Here is a 25,029-nt window from a genome sequence, read left to right on the forward strand (position 1 = left end):
CTATGAGTCGCAAACGACTCGATGGCACATAACAACAACAACAAACATTCATTTAGCACTGGTCAAAGTTTGTTAAATTGAATACTATTTGGCTGAATAAGCATAGTGTCAGTTTTTTTTTTAAAAAATAGTTATCAATCTTCAAAATGTTGGAACTGTTCATTAAATTCTCTAATTATAAACAAATTTGTATTTATTAATCTTGCCTGGCAGAGGCCCAGTACTTAGACACTTGGCTGCTAGACTTAAGATCATCAGTTCAAACCCATCAGCCACCCTGGGGGAAGAAGATATGATAATCTACTTCCATAGACAGAGATTTCAGCCTCAGAAACCCTATAGGACAGTTCTACAATGTTCTGTATAGTCACTTGAGAGGAAATGATTCAACAACAGTGAGCTTGATTTTGGCTGCGTTATGCAGATGACACAAACATGCTTGCTGAAACTGAGGAGGACATGAAGTGCTTGCTGCAGAAGGTCCAGGACTGCAGCCTTCAATCTGGATTGAAGCTCAACATCAAGAAAACAAAGATTTTCACCACTGGGCCAATTGGCAGTATCATGATAGATGGTGAAGAAATTGACATTGTTGACAGCTTCACAGTACTTGTCTCCACAGACAACAGTATTGGTACCAGAAGCCAGGAAATTAAAGGACAGATCACATTGGGAAAGGCACCTCTCCAAAGTACTGAAAAGCATCCAGGCCATAGTCTTCAGTTACTTGCTATGCATCAGAGAGCTGGACAATGACTAGGGATGATAGAAGGAGAATTGATGCCTTTGAGCTGTGGTGCTGGAGAAGCGTATTGAATATACTGTGGACTGCTAGGAGAATAAGTAGGTTCATCCAAGAGAGGGTGAAACCAGGCTGCTCCCTGGATACAAGTATTCTGAAGCTCCGTCTGACCTACTTTGGGCATGTTACAAGGAAGGAACAGTCCTTGGAGAAGGATGTCGTGCTTGGGAGGGTAGAGGGACAGCGCAAGAGAGGAAGACCCTCGATGAGATGGATTATTGATTCTGTAACTGGGGTAATGGAGGTAGATGTTTCAGAGACAGTGAGATTGGCACAGGAAAGAGCAGGGTTTAGAGCTGTTGTACATAGGGTCGCTATAGTCTCAGGTGACTTGACGGCACATAACAATAGCAGCAATCTTAGTGAAGTGTGTGGTTTTATATTGTCACAATTAATATATAATGTATTATCTCTAATTTTATTTTACACACCCAATTTTCAGTACATTGACATATCCATTTGTCAGTCCACAAAGCTGTGACTTTCAGGCAAGCTCTGGTGGCCTAGTGGCAAGAAACTGCACTGCAATCCCAGAAGTGAGTGGTTCAAATCCACCAGATGCTCTGCTAGAGAAGGAGGGACAATCTCCTCCTATATCTGTCAGATCCAATATGATGGTACACACACACACACACACACTAATAATAATAATAAAATTGTGACTTTCATAGTATTAAATATTTCCTATTTTGTTAATAGTCTATTTTTAAACGTAAGTTTATTTAATGTTGTTGTTGAGTGCTGTCGAGTCAAGCATGACTCAGTGACCCTATGAACAAAAGGTCTAAAGCCTTTCTATAACTATTGTCATTTATCTAAGTTCATAGAGTTTCCACAGGCATGTTGTTTAGGCAATAGATGCCACTCCTGCTTCGATTAATAATGTTCTTATTTATGTTTTCAGTATAAACTAAGGGTAAGTTTTTATACTAAGTCATTGCTATGAATTTTTAAAAGAATTTTCTGATCAAAGCAGTTATTAACTATTGCCACATTAATGCCATAAAGTATTGTTGTTGTTGTTGTTAGGTGCCGTCGAGTTGTAGACGACTCATAGTGACCCTATGAATGAAAGGCCTGAGCACTGTTCATAGAGTTCCCAGAGGCAAGCCATTTTGGAAGTGAATGCCACTCCTGCTTCCAGGCTTGTTTTAATCAGGAAGCTTTAAGAATTTAAGTTAATACTTACATATTCTTTGACCCAGCAGTTACTCTCCTAGCTATATATCAAAGAAACTCTCATATCTTACAGCAGAAGACATTTACAAGAAATGAAATATTTTACATTCACTGAAATATTATTTTAATAGAGCGATATTAGAAACAACTGCAATAGAATGAATAAATACATATTTATAAAACTTGGAAATACGTAAAACAATGCATTTGTTTTTTAAGAGAGCTCTGGTGGCCCAGTGGTAAGGAGCTGCAGTACAATCTCAGAGGCATGCAGTTCAAATCCACCAACTGCTCTGCAGGAGAAGATGGGCAATATATTCCTGTGCAAATAAATTGCTTGTGAATACACACCACAGCATCAGCTGTGGGTCATTTCTAATTCAACAGTACACAAAAACAATTAACAATTATAGTAATACTGAACTCTAAACTGTTCATAGTTACCTCTGAAGGGAAAGAACTTGTACATAGGTCTTCAGTTGTATTCTGTTTGTATTTTTTTTAACCTAAGCAATAAGACTAACACTTTAAAAAATTGTTTTCCTGTTGTTAAAATTTGTAAAATATTATATTTTTCTTTTAAATGGGAACCTTTCAAGTGATAGTTATTACCTCTTTCCTCAAAATTGAATCACAATCTTACTGCCACTGATTGAATCTCTCTCATAGAGACTGTGGAGGAAAGAGTAGAAGTGTCCCTTAGGGTTTCCAAGGCTCTGAGTCCTTCTGGAAGCAGACGGCCTCCTCTTCCTTCCTTCAGCTTAACACTTAACCATCAAGGCTCCTTTTTCTCAAAACTGAAAAAACCATACTCAATGCTGTCCAGTCGGTTCCATACTCTTGAGAACCCTCTAATAGTTTCCTGAGGCTATAAATCTTAATAGGAGATGAGAGCCTTATTTATTCTCCCTTTTCAGTTAGGCCAACACTTAACCTCCTGTACCACTAGTGTTCTTTATTCTCCAATTAGGAAGGCTGTGTTTTTGTATGGTTAAACCATTCTGACTTGATAAGACTTAACTAAAAAAAAAAAAACCCACTAAAAACTTTAAATAATTTGTGATTGATTTAAAAAGAAAATAAGCATTGTGTCAAAAATGCATCTATCTACTTTCAGAATAATCTACTTGCAGACTTTTGGGCTTTTTTAATTGGTACTTCATTTTCACCATTAAGAGTTTTAAAAACCCTTAAAGCCCTATCTAAAAACCCTTCAAGCCCATTACTGCCCAGTCAGTTCTGACTCAGCAACTCCAGTGGATACCTATGAATTAACTGTCTCATAGAGTTTTCAAGGCTGTAAGTCTTTATGGAATCTGGCCGGCAGAGTAGCTCCTGTAAAACTACCAAACTTTCATTTATTAACCAAGAAATTAAATCACTCCACCACTGGGGTTAATCAGAAGCCCTTTAGCAATTCCTAGCTCCTAATTTAATATATTATTATTTTTAATTTATTTAATATATTTTTGTTATATTTTTATATATATTTCTAGGCAAAATTGAAGAAGTAGTTCTTGAAGCAAGAACTATTGAGAGACATACAAACCCATATAGGAAAGATGAGAAGACAATTAATGGAATGCCAGATGTCACAGTAGAAATTAGAGAACATATTCAGGTATTTGAGATGCTCAGATTTCTACTTCCTGTACCTAACATTTTGAGGAGATTAAAATTAATTATTCAATGGGTGGGGTTTTTTTCAAGCTTAATGAAAGCAGAATTGTTAAACAAGCTGGAGTTTCCACAAAAGGGCCCAATGAATATATTCAAGAAATAGAATTTGAAAACTTGTCTCCTGGAAGTATTATTGTATTCAGGTATGTTAAATAGAGTTCAGACTATTGATTTTGTATTTGAATCAGCTAACTCTGATTGTTTTTAATGAAAAAATTAACCCATTTTTATGAACATTTTCAGAGTGAGCCTTGATCCACATGCACAGGTTGCTGTCGGGATTCTCCGAAATCATCTGACACAGTTCAGCCCTCACTTTAAATCGGGAAGCCTTGCTGTTGACAATGCAGATCCTATATTAAAGATTCCTTTGGCTTCGTAAGTGTACTTTATATAATGGAGATTTGTCACTTAACCAGTTGCTGTTAAGTAATACTGATATTTGTCACTGATAAGTTGCCATTGGCCTGACTTGCATTTCTGATAGGCCAGAATGTTGTGAAAACCGTATGCACTACTCCTGTGCTCTGATACACACCGGATCTTCAGAGTTCAATTCAGCTAGAAAACCACTGGTTTAGTTTGGCATTGTTCTATATTAGCTTAATGTGGTCCAAGAACTAGCAGCCTCAGCACCATCTCTTTTAAGGGTTTGCACAGGGCCCTACCTTCTGTGTGTATGCTGCTACATATGTTCTCTCCCTTTCTGTGTGTGTGTATGTGTATATATATCACTTAACCCCTGCCGATGACTCAGTTCTGACTCGTAGCAACCCTCTATTGGGTCCCCAAGGCTGCCAATCACAATGAGAAGACACTGCCCACCCTTCTCCCTCGGAGCTGCTGGTGGGATCAAACTACCAGAGTTATGCAGCCTTTTTGATATACCAAGAAGAATCTATCTTTAAGAAAATCCTGGTCTCCTATATTACCAAACTCTAAGAGGAAATTCTAATAAGGAGAAAGAGAATTTCAGAGGGAGGGGAGGATGAAATACAGAAAGCAGACTAACTCATGATTTCCAAAATTTACATACTGTGTGTGTGTGTGTGTGTGAGAGAGAGAGAGAGAGAGAGTACGCACGCTGTGACTTTTCATTATTTAAGTATTTTTAGATTAAGATAATTGGCATAAAGTTATAAATACCCTGAATTAAGGAAGTATAAAAATGGGGAAAACTAAGTGCAAATTAGAAAGATAAAAAGACACTGTAAGATTTAAGGAAATAAATTATTGTTGTTGTTGTTGTTTAATGCCGTCGAGTCATAGCGACCCTATGAACGAACAGCCTGAGCACTGTTCGTACATAGAGTTTCCAGAGGCAAGCCATTTTGGAAGTGGATGCCGCTCCTGCTTCCAGGCTTGATTTAGTCGGGAAGCTCCAGCCAACACTGTCCACCATGGGTGCCCATTACCATGATTGGCACATCACTGTCACAGGCTTTAGCATCACAGCAACGAGTTACCTCTGTACAGCAACTCACAGACCAGTGCTATACCACCTAGAAGAATGTTTGACAGGAAGACAGTTTGAACCTTTGGGCTTAAGGCCGCCTCCTGGTTCAAACCCTAGGCCCAGGCTGTCTAGCCTCACTCCAGGGACAGAGCAAACCTGCACATCAAACTCATTCCCGGAAAAAGGAAATAAATAGTAACCAAAATTTTTTTTTTCAACGTACTTGTTATAAGTAACATTGGAGTACTTAATTGTTTCCTTTATTTGAGAATAATATTACTTATGATAACTTTTTTTAGCATGATTTGTCTTTTAATGTCTCCTGTTCTTTGTAATGCTGAATTTATAAAATATCCATTAAAAAGATATTATCATAATTCAGATTTTCTTCTTTTTATTTTCAGCTGGCAAAATTTTACAGGTGTTTCCTCTGATAGTCATACATGTTAAGCTCTTATTTCAAAGAATTCATAAAATACAAATCTGGATACAAAAATTTAAATAGTAATTATATAGTATGATATATACTATATTATTTCTATTTAAGTATGTTTAACCAATTGCCTTTGCTTTCCAATTCTAGTATTGCCTCTAAATTAACTTTGACTGAGCTAAACCAGATACTTTATCGATGTGAGTCTGAAGAACAAGAAGATGGTGGAGGGTGTTATGGCATACCAAATTGGTCCCCCCTTAAATATGCAGGTCTTCAAGGTAAGCAAATAAAAAATAACTAAGCTTTTTGTTTTCCTTTGAGATTCATAGGATTTTTCTTTAATAGAAGTAAGAACATAAACTTGGAATTGACCTGCTTGGTTCAAATAATAGCTTTGCTGCCTATTTGCTGAGGAACCTTTGACACATAATGCAACCTTTCTTTGCTCTTTTTTCAAATTTATACAGTGTTGATAATTCATAATCTTTTTTTATAATTATATCACATAATATGTAAATTAAAAACAGAATATGATACAAAATAATAATTCCATAAATGTTACCTAGCTATATAACTAGTTCCTTATTTATGTATCATTCCTTAAGTTAATTTATAGCTCTTTAAATATACTCTGACTTTAATGTTTCTTTGCTTGGTTTGTTATATAAGAAACAGTACTGGCTTATTTTGCTTCCATTGGACTGTTATGAATAAATATAACCATCTTTCTTTTTCACCAAGTTAGAAGTAATATATTTTTACATATTTGTTTATCCTACAATGGAAACTTATAATAAAAGAGTATATAACATCATTGTAGGAACTAAATATTTAGCTCTCAGTTTAATCCATTTGGTTGGTAAAATTTTCTTAGATTTTTATCTAGGAAATTCTGCTTTATCCCACCTGTATCTCTGCTTCATACATCTTGCCACTTACCTTGCCTCCTTTTCATCTTCTTACTTGTCCTTTTAACCTATCTTGTAAGGACAAACTAAATTCTTAATCTTCCACAGTGCTTTTTTTTTTTAACGGTAATTCTTTGCTCATCAAATACCCATTGCATCTATTTACTATAGCTCTTAATTTTACTTAAAATTCTTTGTCTTTTTTTGGTAATTAGTATGATCTTTGTGAATTTACCATTGTGGCTAAAAGAAGGATTTAGAACGAGTGTCTCTGAATTATATTGACCCTTTAACCATGGTATAGTTAACTCTTCAAACCTCAGTGGGAATAATAATACCTACTTCATAGAAATATATATAAAGCAATTAAGCAACACCTAGTGCCTAAAGATGAGCGATCTCCTGTGTGATTAACTGCCTCTGAAAACCTGCTGGAGGGTCAGCTATGGACCAGTTCCAGCTGGCTGGTACATAACAACATTGCATAATAATAGGAGCTCTGGCAGCATAGTGTATAGCCCTAAATCAGAAGATCAGTAGTTTGACCCAACTGCTTCATAGAAGAAAGATTGGAAGTGTCCTCTCATAAAAATTTACAGCCTCAGTCAAATAATGGAGGGTTATTATGAGTCAGAATTGACCTGCTAGCAGCTGATTAAGTTGATGGGGCTTGTTAGGTGCCATCGAGTCTGAACCAACTCACAGCTGATCCTCCAGCAGCTTTTCAGAGACAGTAAATTGCATGGAAGGAGATTGTTCAGCTTTCTCCTGCAGAGCAGCTGGTGGATTCAAACCGTGTATGTTGAGTTGACAGTACAACTCTTTACCACTAAGTCACCAGAGCTCCCTGTCAGGTTGGTTAGTTAGAATAGGAGCGCTTGTAGCACAGTAGCTAAGCACTAAAAGGTTGGCAGTTCAAACCCACCCAGTAGCTCCATGGAAGGAAGACATCACAGTCCGCTCCCAAGAATTATTTCACAAGAAATCTCTTCTTGCTTAATGGGCAGTTCTGCTCTGCCACATGGGGTCACTGTGAGTAAAAATCAACTGAATGGCATCTAACAATTTATAAAAAGTATTCATTTAATTGTTAGCAATAAAATTATTAAGTAGATTGTAAATTTAATAAAGAAGAATATAGGAAGATAGGAGAATTGATGCCTTTGAGCTTTGGTGCTGGAGAAGAGAGGATTGAGGGTACCATGGACTGCTAGGAAAACAAACAGATTCATCCTGGAAAGGGTTAAACCAGGCTGCTCCTTTGAGGCAAGGATTCTGAGGCTCCGTCTCACTTACTTTGGACATGTTGTAAGGAGAGACCAGAGGGACATCATGCTTGGTAGGGTGGAGGGCCAGCGCAGGAGGGGAAGGCCCTCTATAAGGTGGATTGATTCAGTGACTGGGGTAATGGGAATGGGAGTGTCAGAGACAGTGAGATTGGCACAGGATAGAGCAGGGTTTAGGGCTGTTGCACATAGGGTCGCTATGAGTTGCAAGTGACTTGAAGGTACATAACAACAACGGCATATGTGATCTTGGTTTTTAGTTATGTCTCTCACAAAACTGAGCAAGTTCTTGCTCTATGCACAGTCATTTCATTTTCTATACAAACTATTTTATTTTGTATATAATAAAGGAAGATATGTGGTACCAGGTTTAAGCACATAACAGTTTCATTTCTGCTTTCAGATTTTAAGCTTCTTCTACTTGACTTAAAAAACTACACTTTTCAGCTCCTTTTCTAGCTTTTTGTCTTTCTTATAGTCTTTTTCTTCATCAATTCCTTTTTGCCCTTCTCATGCTCTGGTTCTGTTCATCCTCGCTATATATAATTGCCCTTATCTGATTTTTTGTAACTTAATCCATTTCCCTTTCTTCTTGAGTTTTAATATTTTCAGTAACTCACTGAAGTAGTATCAAGATTAGTCATTTCATTGATCTCTCTTCTCTAACCAACATCCACCTTCTCTCCTTTCCCATTTCTTGCAGTACTGCACAGACACTTGTAGAATCCAGGAATCCATCTTTGATCTGTTCCTTTATTTCTTAATATTTAATTAAAATTTTTTTCATTCTTTTCCATATTCTCCATTCCTATGGTTATTGTTCTATTCTGAAATTTAGTCCTATGTGCAAAACCACCTACTCCGTTTTCCAGCCTTTTGCTGTCCCTTTTACGAATCATTCTTTCTCACAGGTCATGGTCAGATTTCTCTTCTAAAACATTGCTTTCATCATGTTATTCCTTTCTTCAGCAACATTCACTGAGCAACATTTGCCTTCCTTGAAAATGCTGGGGCATATATGTATATAACGATGCCACAGTCAGCACACATTGTGGCAGCAGTCAAGAAGTCGAAATGGCAAATAGCATATAAGACAACTTTTATAAAAATTGTACTGTTAAGATCAAGTGGGAGTAGGAAATGAATGGATAAATAATGAACATTTTATTGGAATGGTGACAGGAAGATCAATGTCAAATGAATGAATGATAAGATATTGTGTGTAGCACAGCATAGGAATGACAAACTGGAAATGAAAAGCTAAGGAAAGGTTTTAAAACGTATAGCTGTCACTTTGAAGACTAAGATGCCAACACCCACACAATGGTATTTTCAATTGCTTCATGTGATCTGAAAGTTGGATAATGGATAAAGTAGACCAAAGAAGAATTGATGCCTTGAGTTACAGTGTTGTGGAAAATTTATTAAATAAGCCATCAGCTTCCAAAAGAACAGACAAAGCTGTCTTGGAAAAAGTGCAACAACAGTGATCCTTAGAGGGAAGATAGAAGCTTCTCACACTCTTTGGGAATGATATCAGGAAGGTCTAGTTCTTAGAAAAAAACTTCATGTAGTGAGAGCAGGGTGTCAGCGAAAGATGGGAATACTCTTTGTAAGGTGAATTGGTATAGTGACTGCTGCAGTGGGCTTGAGCGAGGAGGAGATTGTGAGGGGGCTGCAGGATAGGACAAGGTTTTGATCTGTTAATTTGCAGAGTTACTGTGAGCTATACATGACTCAGCAGTGGCTAAGATAAGCAGCAAACTTATTTTCTAGTTCTTTCATATAATAGAAAATTATAAGCTCATGAAGCTAAAGACATTTTCAAAGCATATATGCTTCCTAACGTCTCCAAAAACATTTTATATTTGTAGTAAAATTTATTGTATTCTACCTAAACAAATTAATTTAGTTAAAAGTCATTTACATGAGAAATGTTTATTAAGATAGAAATAATTACTGAGAGATGAAAGAAATACTGTTATGAGATGAGAGAATCTTACTTGTGTGTAAGTAGGAATTCTAATGCTTCCAGTTGAGTATTAGTTGAGAGCATATCTTTATATATCACTTTGGTACTTTATTGAATCCACGCACCTCTTATTATATTTCAAAGATTCCTTCCAAAGTCAGCTTTTGTGTTGGTAGTATAGTAGTAAGCATAGCTGCCTTCCGAAGGCAGCTTTTTCTTTTTATTAGATGCTCTTCCTCTCTGAGGTCAGTTCTACAATCTTAAATCTTTCCTGAATGTTAATAAATTGATCACTTTTCAACTGAGAAGATGAAATTTAGCAGTTTTTTACCTCCAGATGCCTTAGGACAGGGAAATCATAACATTCACGTCCAAAAAAATAAGAGCGATTTCCTAAAAGTATCAATCTTGAAAACCTCTACTTAGCTCTTATGAATGAGCTCATTCAATATGTCTTTTATCCTAATTCAAGTCAATCTTGTAACTAATTTCCAGCCATGTTTTACTGTGAAAAATATAGGCTGAATAAACTGTCTTCTTTTATTTACCTTTATATCAATATAGTTGGAGCAGACTACAAGTAGCCTGGACTATGTGAAACATTACCTCTGCCAGTAACACAGCATAATATTTCTCTGAATTTTTAGGGTTAATGTCTGTATTGGCAGAAATAAGACCAAAGAATGACTTGGGACATCCCTTTTGTGATAATTTAAGATCCGGAGATTGGATGATTGACTATGTTAGTAACCGACTTATTTCACGATCAGGGAATATTGCTGAAGTAAGTAAAGCTATGTTTAGATTCTCCCCCTCCCCAACCAAAACAAAGACATAATAAAATCTTTGTTACTTTAACATATATAATATTTGCATTGTTTTAACTAGACACATTTTCCTTCTTTCTTCATCCTCTTCCAGTTCCAGTAAATAGAAATTGGATTGATAATTTAGAGTAGACTAAAATTGCTTAACTATCACTTAAAATATGTCTCACCAGTAAACAGCCTGTTAACGTCTTTAATTATTTTTTTGACAGGTTGGTAAATGGTTGCGGGCTATGTTCTTCTACTTGAAGCAGATTCCACGTTATCTTATTCCATGTTACTTTGATGCTATATTAATTGGGGCCTACACCACCCTTCTGGACATAGCGTGGAAGCAGATGTCAAGGTACGAGGAACAAAGAGAGTAAAAAGGCATATTCTTTTAGAAACCATATATATTCACTTTATTTATAGTCTTTAAAAACACCAAAACATAAGGAATTGTCATAGACTTGTATTGTTGAAAAGGTTTCAAGTGGATAGTAAATTTATTAGCATCCTTTAGTCTGGAATATATAAAAGCAAACAGATATGAAAATTGTTTTATAAAACTTACAGGAAAATTAAATTGTCTTGTAATATTTGTTTTTATTCATTGACACAATTTTTTTAAGTATATGTCCACTTCTTGTTCTAATTTTCCAACAATTAAAATAGATTTCACTATTGGTCTTTTCTCTAAAATCAAACTATAAATTGAGATATAACAGTGAAGAACCACCAAATTGATTTGGGAGTAGCTTCGTAAAGAACAGGCCTTCATCCCTATCACTTGTTTCACAGCAGCTCTTAGACTTAAAGCTAGCTGAAAGATTGGGTGAAATGGAAGCAATCCTAAACTCTACTAATAGTGAACACTTTTTTTTTTCATTTTTATAGTGTTGTTACATATTTGTATGGATTATTTGAAAGGAAGAAAACAGGATACTGTAGTGTCAAAATTATTGTATTTCTCAAAATTATATTTTAAACTCTGTTATTTTTGCTGTAGTTTTGTGCAGAATGGGTCAACCTTTGTGAAACACCTTTCCCTGGGTTCAGTTCAGATGTGTGGAGTAGGAAAATTCTCTTCCTTACCAATTCTTTCACCTTCGCTTACGGATGTGCCATATAGATTAAATATGGTCACAAAAGAAAAGGAGCAGTGTTGTGGTTCTCTAGCTGCAGGTAAGAAATTATATATGAGATTAATTGTATAAATAATATTATAAGGGAAAATTTGTTTTTAAATTGGAAAATTACTAACAGAAGGAAAAGAATTCATGATGCTATCTATTATTTAATTGATGCCACTAATGAAAAGAATAACAGTACTTGTGTAATTATGCTTTATTGACTATGCAAAGGCATTTGACTGTGTGGATCATAACAAGTTGTATCTGACATTGAGAAGAATGGGAATCCTAGAGCACTTAATTGTGCTCAAGTGGCACCTATTCCTTGACCAGGAGGCTGTTGTGCAGACAGAGCAGGGGATCACTGCATGGTTTAAAATTGAGAAGGGAATGAGTCAGGGTTGCATTCTCTCTCCATAACTATTCAATTTGTAAACTGAGCAAATTATATGAGAAGTTGGACTCCATGAAGAGGGGTGTGGCATCAGGATTGGAGGGAGACTCATCACTAACCTGCATCATGCAGATGACACAACCTTGCTTGCTGAAAGTGAGGAGGATTTGAAGCACTTGTTGCAGAAGATCAAGGAATACAGCCTTCAGTATGGATTACATCTCAATATCCAGAAAACAAAGCTTCTTACCACTGGGCCAATAGGCAGCATCATGGTGAATGGAGAGGAGATTGATACTGTCAACAGCTTCATTTTGCTTAAGAGCCACAATTAACACCCGTAAGGAGATGCGTTTCACTGGGAAAATCTGCACTTAGAGACCTCTCCAAATTATTGAGGCATAATGATGTTAGTTTGAGGACTAAGATGTGTCTGATTCAGGCCATGGTCTTACTGATTACTTTCTATGCACTGAGATCTAGATAGTGAATAAGGATGACAGAAGAAGAATTGATACCAATGAAATGTGGTGTTGGAGAAGAGCACTGAACATCCCATGGACGACAAGGGGAACGAACAGCTATGTCTTGGAGTTGGTGCAGCTGGAGTGCTCTTTGGATGCAAGAATGATGAGGCTTCACATCACATACTTTGAGGATGTTGCTAGGAGAAGGACATGATGCTGGGAAGGATGAAGGGTCAGTGAAGGAGAGGAAGACTCAACTAGGTGGAGTGACACAGTGACTACTGCAATAGGCTCTTGTGTGTCAGGAAGTGTGAGGATGGCACAGGAGAAACAGAGTTGAGATGGATTGTTCATAGGGTTGCTAAGAGTTGTTCTTGACATGGTGGCACCTAACAACAATAACAAAAACAACCGTTTAATTATCTTTGTTCCAGATATTTCAATATTGAAACAATGATGATTAAAGTATACCATGGACTGCTAGGAGAACAGACCAGGTTACTCCTTTGAGGCAAGAATTCTTAAGCTTCATCTGACATACTTTGGGCATGTTGCAAGGAGGGACCAATCTTTGGAGAGGGACATCATGCTTGGGAGGGTGGAAGGGAAGAGCAAGGGAGGAGAGATGGATTGGTGAGATGGACTGATTCAGTGACTGGAGTAATCGGGGTAGGTGTGTCAGAGACAATAAGATTGGCACAGGACAGAGCAAGGTTCAGAGCTTTTTGTTCATAGGGTTGCTATGAGTTGCAAGTGACTCGACAGAACATAACAATCAATAACAACCACGACCAGACAATTTTGTATATTTTTTGTTGTGACTGGTTAATGCTTTTTTCAACTTGTTTCTGTTTTTCTAACTCTTAATAGTTTATATTTTTCTATTTAAAATATCTTTTGTTTACTACCTTTTTAATGTACTTAACCTGATTATTATGTCATGTAAAATTTCTATATAAATTATAAAATGGAAAACATATGTGAAAGAATTTTTATGTCTTGATTACAGTCCAGTGCTTTTAAGTATGTTGGTAAATTGGCATCCTTTCCTGCAAGTGATCCTAAAACTGAATCAAATAACAAATCTAAAGAAGGAAAACAGCCCAAAGGACACGTTTTACTCCAAGCATAGAGAAACATGTTACTTGTTGCATTGAAAATTGAAAAATCAGCTTTTCAGATGGACCAGCTGTTCCATAGGAGATAGATTTTGTACTCCAGTAAAGATTTATAACTTTAGAAATCCAGTGTAGGATTCACTTGAGTTAATTTCACCTTAGCCTCAATATACAGAAAGTTAAAATTGTGAAGTTCCGTTATAAATTGTGAACATATGTCTCTTTTGTCATAGCCTATTTCCATTTGTATTTTAGTCTTTTATTCTTTCAACAGCTATTATGGCTACATGTTGTATTTCTTAGCATATTAAATATTTGAGACATGGTTTTCATCTTTTTTTTTGTTGATAGGCTTTATTTTTATTTTTTAAAAATTTTCTACTAGTTTATTTACAAAATACAAATATGTTTCATTTTTTTTTTTTTAAATTGTGATTTGTGAAGGAAAGTTTCTCTACATGTCAGATCAGTTCAGCTAAGCATCCCTTTCTAGAACTGGCTCTTACTCTCTTTTGGGTTACAGATTCTTTTAAAAAATCTAATCAGAGTATGGAACTTCATCCAACAAAAAATTGTATTAGGTATAAACATGTGTTTTGAACATTATGTGATATGATTTAAAAAATGCCGTACAGCTCCTCCTTGAACCCCAGTTTTAGAGTAACTATTCTGCAGTAATGGAGTTCACAGATTTTTGTTATTAACATAGTATTTATTTTGTTGTGCTTTCTTTCAGGCTTGCCTCATTTTTCATCTGGTCTTTTCCGCTGCTGGGGAAGGGATACGTTTATTGCTCTTAGAGGTCTGCTGTTGATTACTGGACGCTACTTAGAGGCAAGGTAAGAAAATCTACAGTTTTTATACTTCTTTTATCCCTCTGTTCTCAAGAACTTTTGGGAGGTATGTTTTCCCTGGTGGTTTTTTGTTTGTGTTTTGATGCTCATTTAATAACATCATAGAATTTCAAAGGAATAATACAAAATTTCAAAGTCTTTGAAAATACTAAATTCTATTCCTTCATATCATATGTCATTTTACCTTCAACATTGACTGATTTCATTCATTAGAATTAAGAGTTTTGTTATTTTTATATTTTATCATTTAATATTTTATAAAAAAATCCCTTTCTGAATGGTAAAATTTCTAAACCATTTTAAGAACTCAGATTAACTTTTAGGTAAAGTTTCCAAATCCAAAATACAAGTTTTGGATTCTGTATAAATAATTGGTAGGGATGATAGAAGGAGAATTGATGCCTTTGAGTTATGGAACTAGAGAAGAGTATTGAATATACCATGGACTGCTAGGAGAACAAACAGGTTCATCCTAGAGAGGGAATAACCAGGCTGCTCATTGGAGGCAAGGATTCTGAAGCTTTGTCGGACATACTTTGGACATTTTGCAAGGAGGGCCCAGTCCTTGGAGAGAGACATTATGGTTGGAAGGGAGAAGGGACAGTGCAAGAGAGGAAAACCCTTGATAAGGTGGATTGATTCAGTGACTGGGGTAATGGGAGGTAGGTGTGTCACAGGCAGTAAGGTTGGCTCAGGATAGAGCAAGGTTCAGAGCTATACATAGGGTTGCAATGAGTCACAAGTGACTCAATTGCAAATAACAACAACAAAAGCCCTAATGGTAATGAGTTATGCTACTAAACCAAAAGGCAGCCTGTTCAAATTCACCATCTGCTCTGCAGGAGAGTGATGGACAGACTCCTCCTGTGTGATTAACTGCCTCTGCAAATCCACTGGAGGGTCAGCTGACTCAACAGTACACAACAAAAGCAACACACTTAAAATAGGGTGTGTTTATGTGAAAATAATGTAAATCAATTTGGCAAAGGCAAGAAAGAAGAGCTCTGCAGTGGTTCTACTCAGTTTGTTCCATAGATCCACAGGGCCTCCATCGTTTGAAAGCTTGTTAGAAATCCCCAGACTAACCTTAATGTCCAAGATGAAGACAATGTGCCAGAGAGTGCAAGTTACACAGCTCAGGAGAGAAAAAAAACAAGTTTAGAATAACTTTTCCAAACTGTTAATTCAATGCTTGTTTTGTCATATTGTGATGACATTTTGCATTAAAATAGAAAGAATTGGGGCCAGTAGAAAAAAAAATACTTTAAAAATAATAGTTACCAGAAGTGAGTAATTTTGTCTTCAGTGACTCATTTTTGCTTTGCTTAGTAATTGTTTTGTTTTCAAAGGATTCACTGAATTCTCTTGTTTTAGGAATATTATTTTAGCATTTGCTAGTACCCTGAGACATGGTCTCATTCCTAATCTTCTTGGCGAAGGAATTTATGCCAGATATAATTGCCGAGATGCTGTGTGGTGGTGGCTGCAGTGTATTCAGGATTACTGTAAAATGGTGCCAAATGGTATGGACATTCTCCGGTGCCCAGTTTCCAGAATGTATCCTACAGATGATTCTCCTCCTCTCCCTAGTGGCACACTGGTAAAACTCATTTCTTGATTTCTTCCTGAAAATGTTTTATCAGCATCTAATATAAAAATATCATTAACACATTGCCACAAATGACAGCAAAATGTGGTTTTAAAAGTGTGCAGCAATGTGTTAACAATCTAAATATTAAGAAGTCTTCAGCGAGTTTTTATTTAGCAGGTATTGGTAGTTATGGATTTTGGATTGGGTAATATAAGGGATTGTAGAGAGAAGGCTTTCTTACCTAACGAGCTGGCACATGGTAGAAGAGTTAGTGTATATATAATGTGATAATTGCCAAAATGTATTTAGAGATTGTTGTATATAATTTCAAAGGTATGAGAAGAGCTAGAGATGAATTTCAGTAAAGTTTCAGTAAAAGTAGGGGATATTAAGAGTGAAAATAACAAGCTCGAGTATGTTACAACAAAGTTAGTGCATACTGATCCGTCCAGTTTAGCTTTGTATGTTGGATACCTGAAGGATAGTGGGATAATACAGAAACGATGAAAGTTGTGGAGGGATTTATTACATATCCAGAAACTTCAGCTTTTATCTTAAAACAATGAAGAATAAACATTTTGAACATTCATTTCCCAGTAAAAAATGTATAATAATTTTGTGCTCTACCGCTTAATGGCTTGTTTGGTACATGACTGGGGATTGTAAGGTACTTCAGGGAGGACATACAGTTATGTCCATATCCGTAGGAATTTCCCTGCTAGCCCAAAGGCCACCGCTCTCTGGGAACTGAAATCCACCAGCAATTTCAAGGGATTGTCTTCCCATTACAATTTACACCCTCAGAGACCTAGTGAAGGGTTAGCTATGAGTTGGTTTGGATTCTACAGCATTGAGCTTTTTTGAGTTTTATTCAAAGAACATTTGTTTAAAAAAACTTCAGAAATATTTACAGGTTTTCTGTTGTTGACCAATAGGTTTCAGTTATAGGAATATAGGCTTATTTTAAAGTGTTGTTGTTAATTTTCTCTTTAAAAAGATTTCCTTGGCATTATAGAAAATCTTCATAACATGTATAATTGCTCATAGGATTTTTATAAGAGAGTTTGGTTTTAATGAGAGTGGGGGTGTTTAAAAAATTAAGCGTAAGAAACAAAGAGGATTTAAACATGTCGCTATATAATATTATTTAACTATTTTAAAAATATCATTGTAGGGGTTTCCCAATATACTGTCCTGAATATCACATTTATTATTTTTATGAGTAAAGGTATTACTAATGGACTACTTATATTCACTGGGGATATTTTCCAAAGTCATCATAGATCCCCGAATGACAGATACTACTCTAGAAGAATTTTTCCCAGTAAAGAACAACAGTGAATAAAAACAATAATCCCAATTTAAAATTCAGTGAGTGACAAGTTGGGGTTCATTTACCAGCTGGCCAATTCACTTTAGTAGCAACTGTCCCAGCTAACAAAATTATTTTCTGTACGTCAACAAAATTACAGATGATTTCATATCATAAACTTGAATAATTAGAATTTATATTCCAAAGATTGGCTGTGTTTTTTGATGTGTAGCATCTGCTTGTTTCCCTGCCACACTACTGACCTCCAAAGAAAACATTTATTTTCACATGATTTCAATTATGGGATTTGCGGAACATTTTCTAACAGAGTAACTTCCATTATATATCAAACAGGATCAACCGTTGTATGAAGTAATCCAAGAAGCTATGCAAAGGCACATGCAGGGCATAGAGTTCCGAGAAAGAAATGCTGGTCCACAAATAGACCGAAACATGAAGGACGAAGGTATAAAATGTTAGATAACAATAGACTTACTAATGAAGTGAAATTTATATTGTAGCTAATGTTAGATGGATCTTGGCTGAAAGTAGAGTACCAGAGGAATGTCTGTCTGTGCTTCATTGATTATGCAAAGGTGTTTGTGTGGATCGCAATAAAATGTGTCTAACTCTGAGAAGAAAGGGAATCCCAGACATTTGATTGTGCTTGTGCAAAACCTGTACTTAAACCAAGAGGCAGTCGTCAAAACAGAGGAAGGAGACATATATGGTTCAAAATCGGGAAGGGGGTCCACCAGGGGTGTATTCTGTCTCCATACTTTTTCAATCTGTATACAGAACAGATCATCTGGCTCGCTGGGCTGTATGAGGAGGAATGTGGCATTAGGATTGGAGGAAGGGTCATCAACAACCTGCATTATGCAGATGACACAACCTTTCTTGCTGAAACTGAGGGGGACCCGAAGCGCTGTCTACAGAAGGTCAAGGACTGCAGCCTTCAATATGGATTGAAGCTCAACATCAAGAAAACAAAGATTCTCACCACTGGGCCAATTTGTAGCATCATTATGGATGGTGAAGAGATTGAGATTATTAACAGTTTTTGCTTGCTTGGATCCACAATCAACACTCTTGGTACCTGTAGCCAGGAAATCAAAAGATTAATTGCATTGGGAAAGTCAGATATCAGGGACTTCTCCAGAGTACTGAAGAGCAATGATATCAGGCTGAAGACTAAGGTGCATCTGATCTGGGCCATAGCCTTTGCAATTTCTTGCTATGCATCAGAGAGCTGGACAGTGACTTGGGATGATAGAAAGAGAATGCCTTTGAGCTGTGGTGCTGGAGAAGAATGTTGACTATACCATGAACTGCTATGAGAACAAACAGATTTGTCCTGAAGAGGGTGAAACTGGGCTGCTCCTTGAAGGCGAGGATTCTAAAGCTTTGTCTGACATACTTTGTGCATGGTGCAAGAAGGGACCATTCCTTGGAGAAGGGACATCATGTTTGGGAGGGTACAGGGACAGCACAAAAGAGGAAGACCCTCGGTGAGATGGATCGATTCAGTGATTGGGGTAATTGGAGTGAGTGTGTCAGAGACAGTGAGGTTGGCACAGGATAGAGCAGGGGTTAGGGCTCTTGTACATAGAGTCACTATGAGTCACAAGTGATTTGACGGCACATAACAACAGTCATTTATTTCTTTGAGAGTTATTTCCTTGGGTATGAAACCTCAGAATATAGCAATTTAAAAGGTTAACAATTTGAAAGGTTCCTGAACTTGCCATAGTTTACCTTTTTTTTAAGAGAAAATATTAATCTCTCTTAGTCATTTTGAAAGATAATTTTGGTTGTTGCATTACAACCAGAATAATTTTTATTAATTGAATATTGTATTAGGTATTGTTTCAACTGTTCTACCTATATTCATCTCATTTAACCCTCCCAGGAACAGAAACAGAGCAGCTGCCGTACTTAACCAGGAATCTTTTATCCTTCCTACCAGAACATGCGACACAACACAGAGAGATACAGCTTCAACCTCTTTTGAGTTAATCATATTCCTGATCTTAAGGCACATAAGCCAATGCAAGGCTATTAGTAATTTACCACATTTTATTCCTCATTCATTTCAGAGAGGTACTTCAGTGAGTTATTTATTGATTTATGTGTTTTTATTATAAAATATGTATTGTAGGTACATTTAGATTTTTCTTTAACTATAGAATGACAAAGCAAAATATTACAATGAAACATGCAAGGAGCTAGAGTCAGAAAGTCAAAAGGGCTGAACTCGTTCAGCATTTCTTAAGCTCAAGGAACTGAAGAACAAATTCAAACGTCAAATTGCTACAATCAAGGATGCTTTGGGCAGAATGTTAAATGATCCAGGAGGTATCAAAAGAAGATGGAAGGAATATACTGAGTCATTGTATAGAAAGGAATTGGCAGATACAGAAGAATTTAATGAAATAACATTTGAGCAAGAGTCTATGGTGATGAAGGCAGAAGTTCAAGCTGCTTTGAAGGAAATAGCAAAAAATAAGGCCCCCGGAATAGATGGTATACCAATTGACATATTTCAGCTAACAGATGCTGCCATGGATGTGCTCACCAAGCTGTGCCAAGAAATCTGGAGAACAACCACTTGGCGAACTGAGTGGAAGAAATCTATATTTGTTCCCATTCCAAAGAAGGGTGACCCAAATGAGTGGAAACTACAGAACAATATCATTGATTTCACATGCAAGCAAGATTCTACTAAAGATTATCCAAAAACGACTAGAACAGTACATCAGCAGAGAACTGCTAGAAGTCCAGGCTGGGTTTAGAAGGGACCGTGGTACTAGGGATATTGTAGCCGATGTTAGATGGATCTTAGCTGAAAGCAGAGAATACCAGAAGAATGTCTATCTGTGTGTCATTGATTATGCAAAGGCATTTGACTGTGTGGATCATAACAAACTGTGGCTGACTCTGAGAAGAATGGGAATCCCAGAACATTTAACCGTGCTAATGCGAAACCTATACTTGGACCAAGAGGCAGTCATCAGAACAGAGCAGGGCAACACTGAATGGTTCAAAATTGGGAAGGGTGTGTGCCAGGGATGTGTCCTATCTCCATACCTTTTCAACCTGTATGCAGAGCAGATTATCCGAGAGGCTGAGCTCTATGAGGAGATGCGTGGCGTTAGGATTGGTGGAAGATCTATCAACAGTCTGCATTATGCAGATGACACAACTTTGCTCGCTGAAACTGAGGAGGACCTCATGTACTTACTGCAGAGGGTCAAGGACTGCAGCCTTCAGTATGGACTGAGGCTCAATGTCAAGAAGACAAAGATTCTCACCACTGGACCAATTGGTAGCATCAGGATGGATGGCGAAGAGATTGAGATTGTTCACAGCTTCAGTTTGCTCGGCTCCACGGTCAACAACCAGCAGCCAGGAAATCAAAAAACGTATTGCCATGGGAAGGTCTGCTGTTAGGGACCTCTCTAAAGTACTCAAGAGCAACGGTGTCTCTTTGGAGACGAAGGTGCACCTGATACAGGCCATGGTCTTTGCAATCACTTGTTATGCATCAAAGAACTGAACAATGACTAGGGAGGACAGAAGGAGAATTGACGCCTTTGAGCTGTGGTGCTGGAGAAGAGTATTGAATGTACCATGGACTGCCAAGAAAACAGGTTTATCCTAGAGAGGGTTAAACCAGGCTACTCCTTGGAGGCAAAGATTCTGGGGCTTCGTCTGACATACTTTGGACATATTGCAAGGAGAGACAGGTCTTTGAAGAGGGACATCATGCTGGGTAGAGTAGAGAGACAGCGCAGGAGGGGAAGACCCTCTATGAGGTGGATTGATTCAGTGACTGGAGTAATCGGGATGGGTGTGTCAGAGGCAATGCAATTGGCACAGGATAGAGCGGGGTTTAGGGCTGTTGTGCATAGGTTCGCTGCAAGTCGCAAGCGACTCGACGGCACATAACAGCAACAACAACAATTTAAAAGAACTAGAGGGGAAAAAAGAGACTCAGAGGAAGTGATAAAGTGATTATGTGGAGCCCCAAGAACCTATCACTTAAAATCTTCCATTGAGGATAATATAAAAATCAAGAAAAGGACATTGCTGTTATACTCCTAAGTAGACTACATACCTATTCCATTTTACCACTTTTTACTTTAACACATTTATATGTGAATATATGTGTCAATGCAGTCTAACCGTATAATTTCATATAGCCACCACCACAAACAAACAAAGGAACTCACTTGTACTACCCCTTTATTGGCCCACCTATCCCTTCAACCTCAACCCTGGTCTCTGGTAGCTTTTACTCTGTGTATGGTGTAACTTCACCCACAGTGGGATAAAATAGTACCTGGTCCTATACAATCCCCATGATATCTTATGAGTTGGGGTATTGTGATTCATAAGGTTTTCACTCACTGATTTTAAAAACAAGATAGCCAGGCTTTTCTCTTAGTCTGTCTTAGTCTAAAAGCTCAGCTAAAACATGTTTCACATCATGGTAGCAAGTAGTAGCTGTGCATATGTATATATATTGTTATCTTTGTTTTATACTTTTACAGAATAGACCTCTTACTATATATATCCTTTTGAAACTCATTCACTCAGTCATTTTGTTTTGAAGATTTATCCATTTTAATTAATGTAAGTGCCATTAATTACTTGTAAATTCTACAAAGAGTTTTCCATTGCATAAACCACAGTGTTTAGTTCTTTCTTCTAAAAAGGGGCAGTTAAATTTATTGTTATTTGTGGATGGGAATGAATAGTGAGGGAGAATTTTGCTAATCATGTAACATGTCTCCAGGTGCACCTATGCAAAGATTTAGCCACTGTATATAGCTAGAAATTAAATTGCTATGTGGTAGAACATACATTCTCTCCAATCTTTTACATATTACCAATTCTCATTCAAGAATGATTATCCTACTTATTCTATGCCATTACACTTTTATAAGTGTTTTATTTTGATTTTTTAGGTTTTAATATAACTGCAGCAGTTAATGAGGAAACAGGATTTGTTTATGGAGGAAATCGCTTAAATTGTGGTACATGGATGGATAAAATGGGAGAAAGCGACAGAGCTAGAAACAGAGGAATCCCAGCCACACCACGGTATTGTTAATTTTATATTCCTTCTATCTTTATTCCGTTTTTTAAAAACCACAGACCTTTTATTTGTGGAATCCTTTATTCTAGCGATAAATGTCTTCATAGTACAGCAGTTAAAATCTTTACCTCTCTTTCTCCTTTTTTCACTTCTTATTATTTTTTCACCATTATGGATGCAGTCTTCTTAGTCTGAGTCATCAAGAAAAGCTGTTTCTCTTTTGCACAGAGAAAGTCTCTGGGAGTGAAGTCTGTATATAGCCCTCTGTCTGAAAAGGAGAAAATGGTACATAGTGGCACAAGGCCTCGAGCTTCTCTCTGAAAGGGCCAGAGGGGGTAAGAATAGTACAGCCTCTCAGCACTGCAGAGTATAAAGCAGATAAAAAGCCTGTAACCCACCCCCATGATGACTCTAGAGCCCCAGCAGCATCAAGAGGTTTATTTATTTTATCAAGAGGTTTATTATTTTATCGTTTATTTATTGCTGATTCATGGATTCACAGTTATGGTACCAACAATGGGGTTTATTAGAGAAGTGAGTGGGGGAAACAACAAATATCTTACAATACAAGGCAAGCTTTAGCCCAACAGTTCCAAAGGCATAATTCCTCAATAAATCTAGGCTTTAATTTCAGTTCAACAGTCAAATTCAAATAATCCAGTAAGTTTTTGCCTCCGATTAATTATAAGCAAATTGTCCAGCAAGGTTTGCGTCAGAGCAGTTAGAAGTCAACTTCTCCCTCAGACATTCAGCAAGAACAGCCTCAGACCTTTAACGGTGGCCAGGACAAATGAAAAAAGCCTTAGATCACACCTTGCCAGTCACCACAGCAGTGCCACAGTCCCTCCCATCACCAGGGTCTTGCTCTCACCAGGGTGTTGCTGCCACAAGCCTTGCTCACCTCAAGTCTTGCTGTTCATTGTGAGAAGCATTCTTTCTTTTCTCCTAGTTCCACAGCTGTTAGTGATTTGCAAGACCATACTGATTTTCAAAACCATGTGCCTGAAGTTAAGGTATTTGAAGACCAGAGATGGGCTAACTCATGACTTAAAATAAAAAAGCCACATTTTAGGCTAACACCACAGACTCTCAAAAGAAAATTTTTATGATTCATCATCCCAGTGTTTAAGATCTTTCTTAGCCTGAACTGCTTTGTTTGTAAACTCGTCATTATGCTCCATTTTTGCAGATATAGAAAACAACTAAATTTCTATTATAACATCATATCACTCCCTCATGAGTATTTTCAGTCTCTGGTTTTTCTCTCTTCTTTCCCAGCCTTTGTCTGTCAAGGAATGTTCCTTTATATTGTTATGAAATTTTTAATATAATGTCAGGTCTGAGAAGTTATTTTCTTCTTAAATTTTATCTTTAGTCAGAATAGTCCCAAACCATAATTATTTATTAGCAACTATTTTAACATTCTTTTCAAATTACAATGAGCCTTTGTTTATTTTTATATATGTCCTTATTCTTTCCTATCCCTTAAATAGGGGCTTATAAATACTATATAAAATTACATTCACCTTCCCCTACTTTCTCTAGCATTTTATCCCACATTTACTATCTTGTCTCTAGATTTCTACTCTAAATATTTTCTTCCTCTTTTTTACTTTCTTCCCCTTTTACTTTGTAGTTCCCATTCTACTCAGGAGAATTCCTTTTAATATGTTAAGAAAGTAAACAATGACAAAATAAGATTTTTTTTTATATCATACACATTCCTATAACATTCTTTTTTTTTAAATTTATTTTATTTCATTATTTTTTGTGTGTACCTTCAAATCAGATCTGACTGGTACAGGAGGAGATTGTTCCTCCTTCTCCAGCAGAGCATCTGGTGGATTTGAACCGTGCACCTCTGAGACTATAGTTGCAGCTTCTTGCCACTAGGCCACCAGAGCTCGCCTATAATGTTCTTTAGACAAGTTGTTCCTAGAATACATTCATGATTTAATCCATCAAAATTAAGTGTTTCTGTTTTTCAAGTAGTGCTTTAAAGATTCCAACTAATTGTGTATTTATACAATTTTGTTTTCATTTAGAGATGGTTCTGCTGTGGAAATTGTGGGCCTGAGTAAATCTACTGTGCGTTGGTTGCTGGAGTTGTCAAAAAAAAACATTTTCCCTTATCATGAGGTTACAGTAAAAAAACATGGTAAGTGGTTTATTTTATTTACAAAGAACTCTGAATATACTGTTTAAAATGGAAAGGAAAGAAAAACCATAAATTTGCTGAAAGCAGCTCATAGTTGACTCTGTGTAAATTGCACAGGATGAGGTTGCCCATCTTTTCCCCAGGGAGCTTCTAGTGAATTTGACAGACAACCTCTGGGTTGGCAGCATGTCTCCCCACAGTCTAGGACACCAGAGTGACCTCCATTAAGATTTTAGGCAAGAAAACCCAGTGGAGTAGTACAACATTATAACACATTGAGTCATTATGAAAAATCTTCTCATGATGAATAACAACTACAACAAAGGAGGTACAATTTTTTAAAATAAAAAGCTGCATATAAAGTTAATTT

At 36.8% G+C, this 25,029-nt stretch overlaps 1 protein-coding gene across 1 annotated transcript in view; it reads left to right on the forward strand.

The window, feature by feature from the left end:
* The window catches only part of LOC102868046 (glycogen debranching enzyme-like), a 98,766-nt gene that overhangs the window by 46,252 nt on the left and 27,485 nt on the right, over nt 1-25,029 (forward strand). The window contains exons 17-28 of the mRNA XM_006882438.1: nt 3,478-3,602; nt 3,692-3,804; nt 3,905-4,039; nt 5,701-5,831; nt 10,367-10,503; nt 10,759-10,892; nt 11,538-11,713; nt 14,377-14,479; nt 15,869-16,094; nt 17,752-17,863; nt 22,371-22,506; nt 24,547-24,659. Of these exons, the coding sequence (XP_006882500.1) occupies nt 3,478-3,602; nt 3,692-3,804; nt 3,905-4,039; nt 5,701-5,831; nt 10,367-10,503; nt 10,759-10,892; nt 11,538-11,713; nt 14,377-14,479; nt 15,869-16,094; nt 17,752-17,863; nt 22,371-22,506; nt 24,547-24,659 (1,641 nt within the window). The remainder of the gene's footprint in view (nt 1-3,477; nt 3,603-3,691; nt 3,805-3,904; nt 4,040-5,700; nt 5,832-10,366; nt 10,504-10,758; nt 10,893-11,537; nt 11,714-14,376; nt 14,480-15,868; nt 16,095-17,751; nt 17,864-22,370; nt 22,507-24,546; nt 24,660-25,029) is intronic.

The sequence above is a fragment of the Elephantulus edwardii genome, unplaced genomic scaffold, assembly GCF_000299155.1.
Source record: "Elephantulus edwardii isolate Elephantulus edwardi_28Jun2011 unplaced genomic scaffold, EleEdw1.0 scaffold00020, whole genome shotgun sequence".
Lineage (NCBI taxonomy): Eukaryota > Metazoa > Chordata > Mammalia > Macroscelidea > Macroscelididae > Elephantulus > Elephantulus edwardii.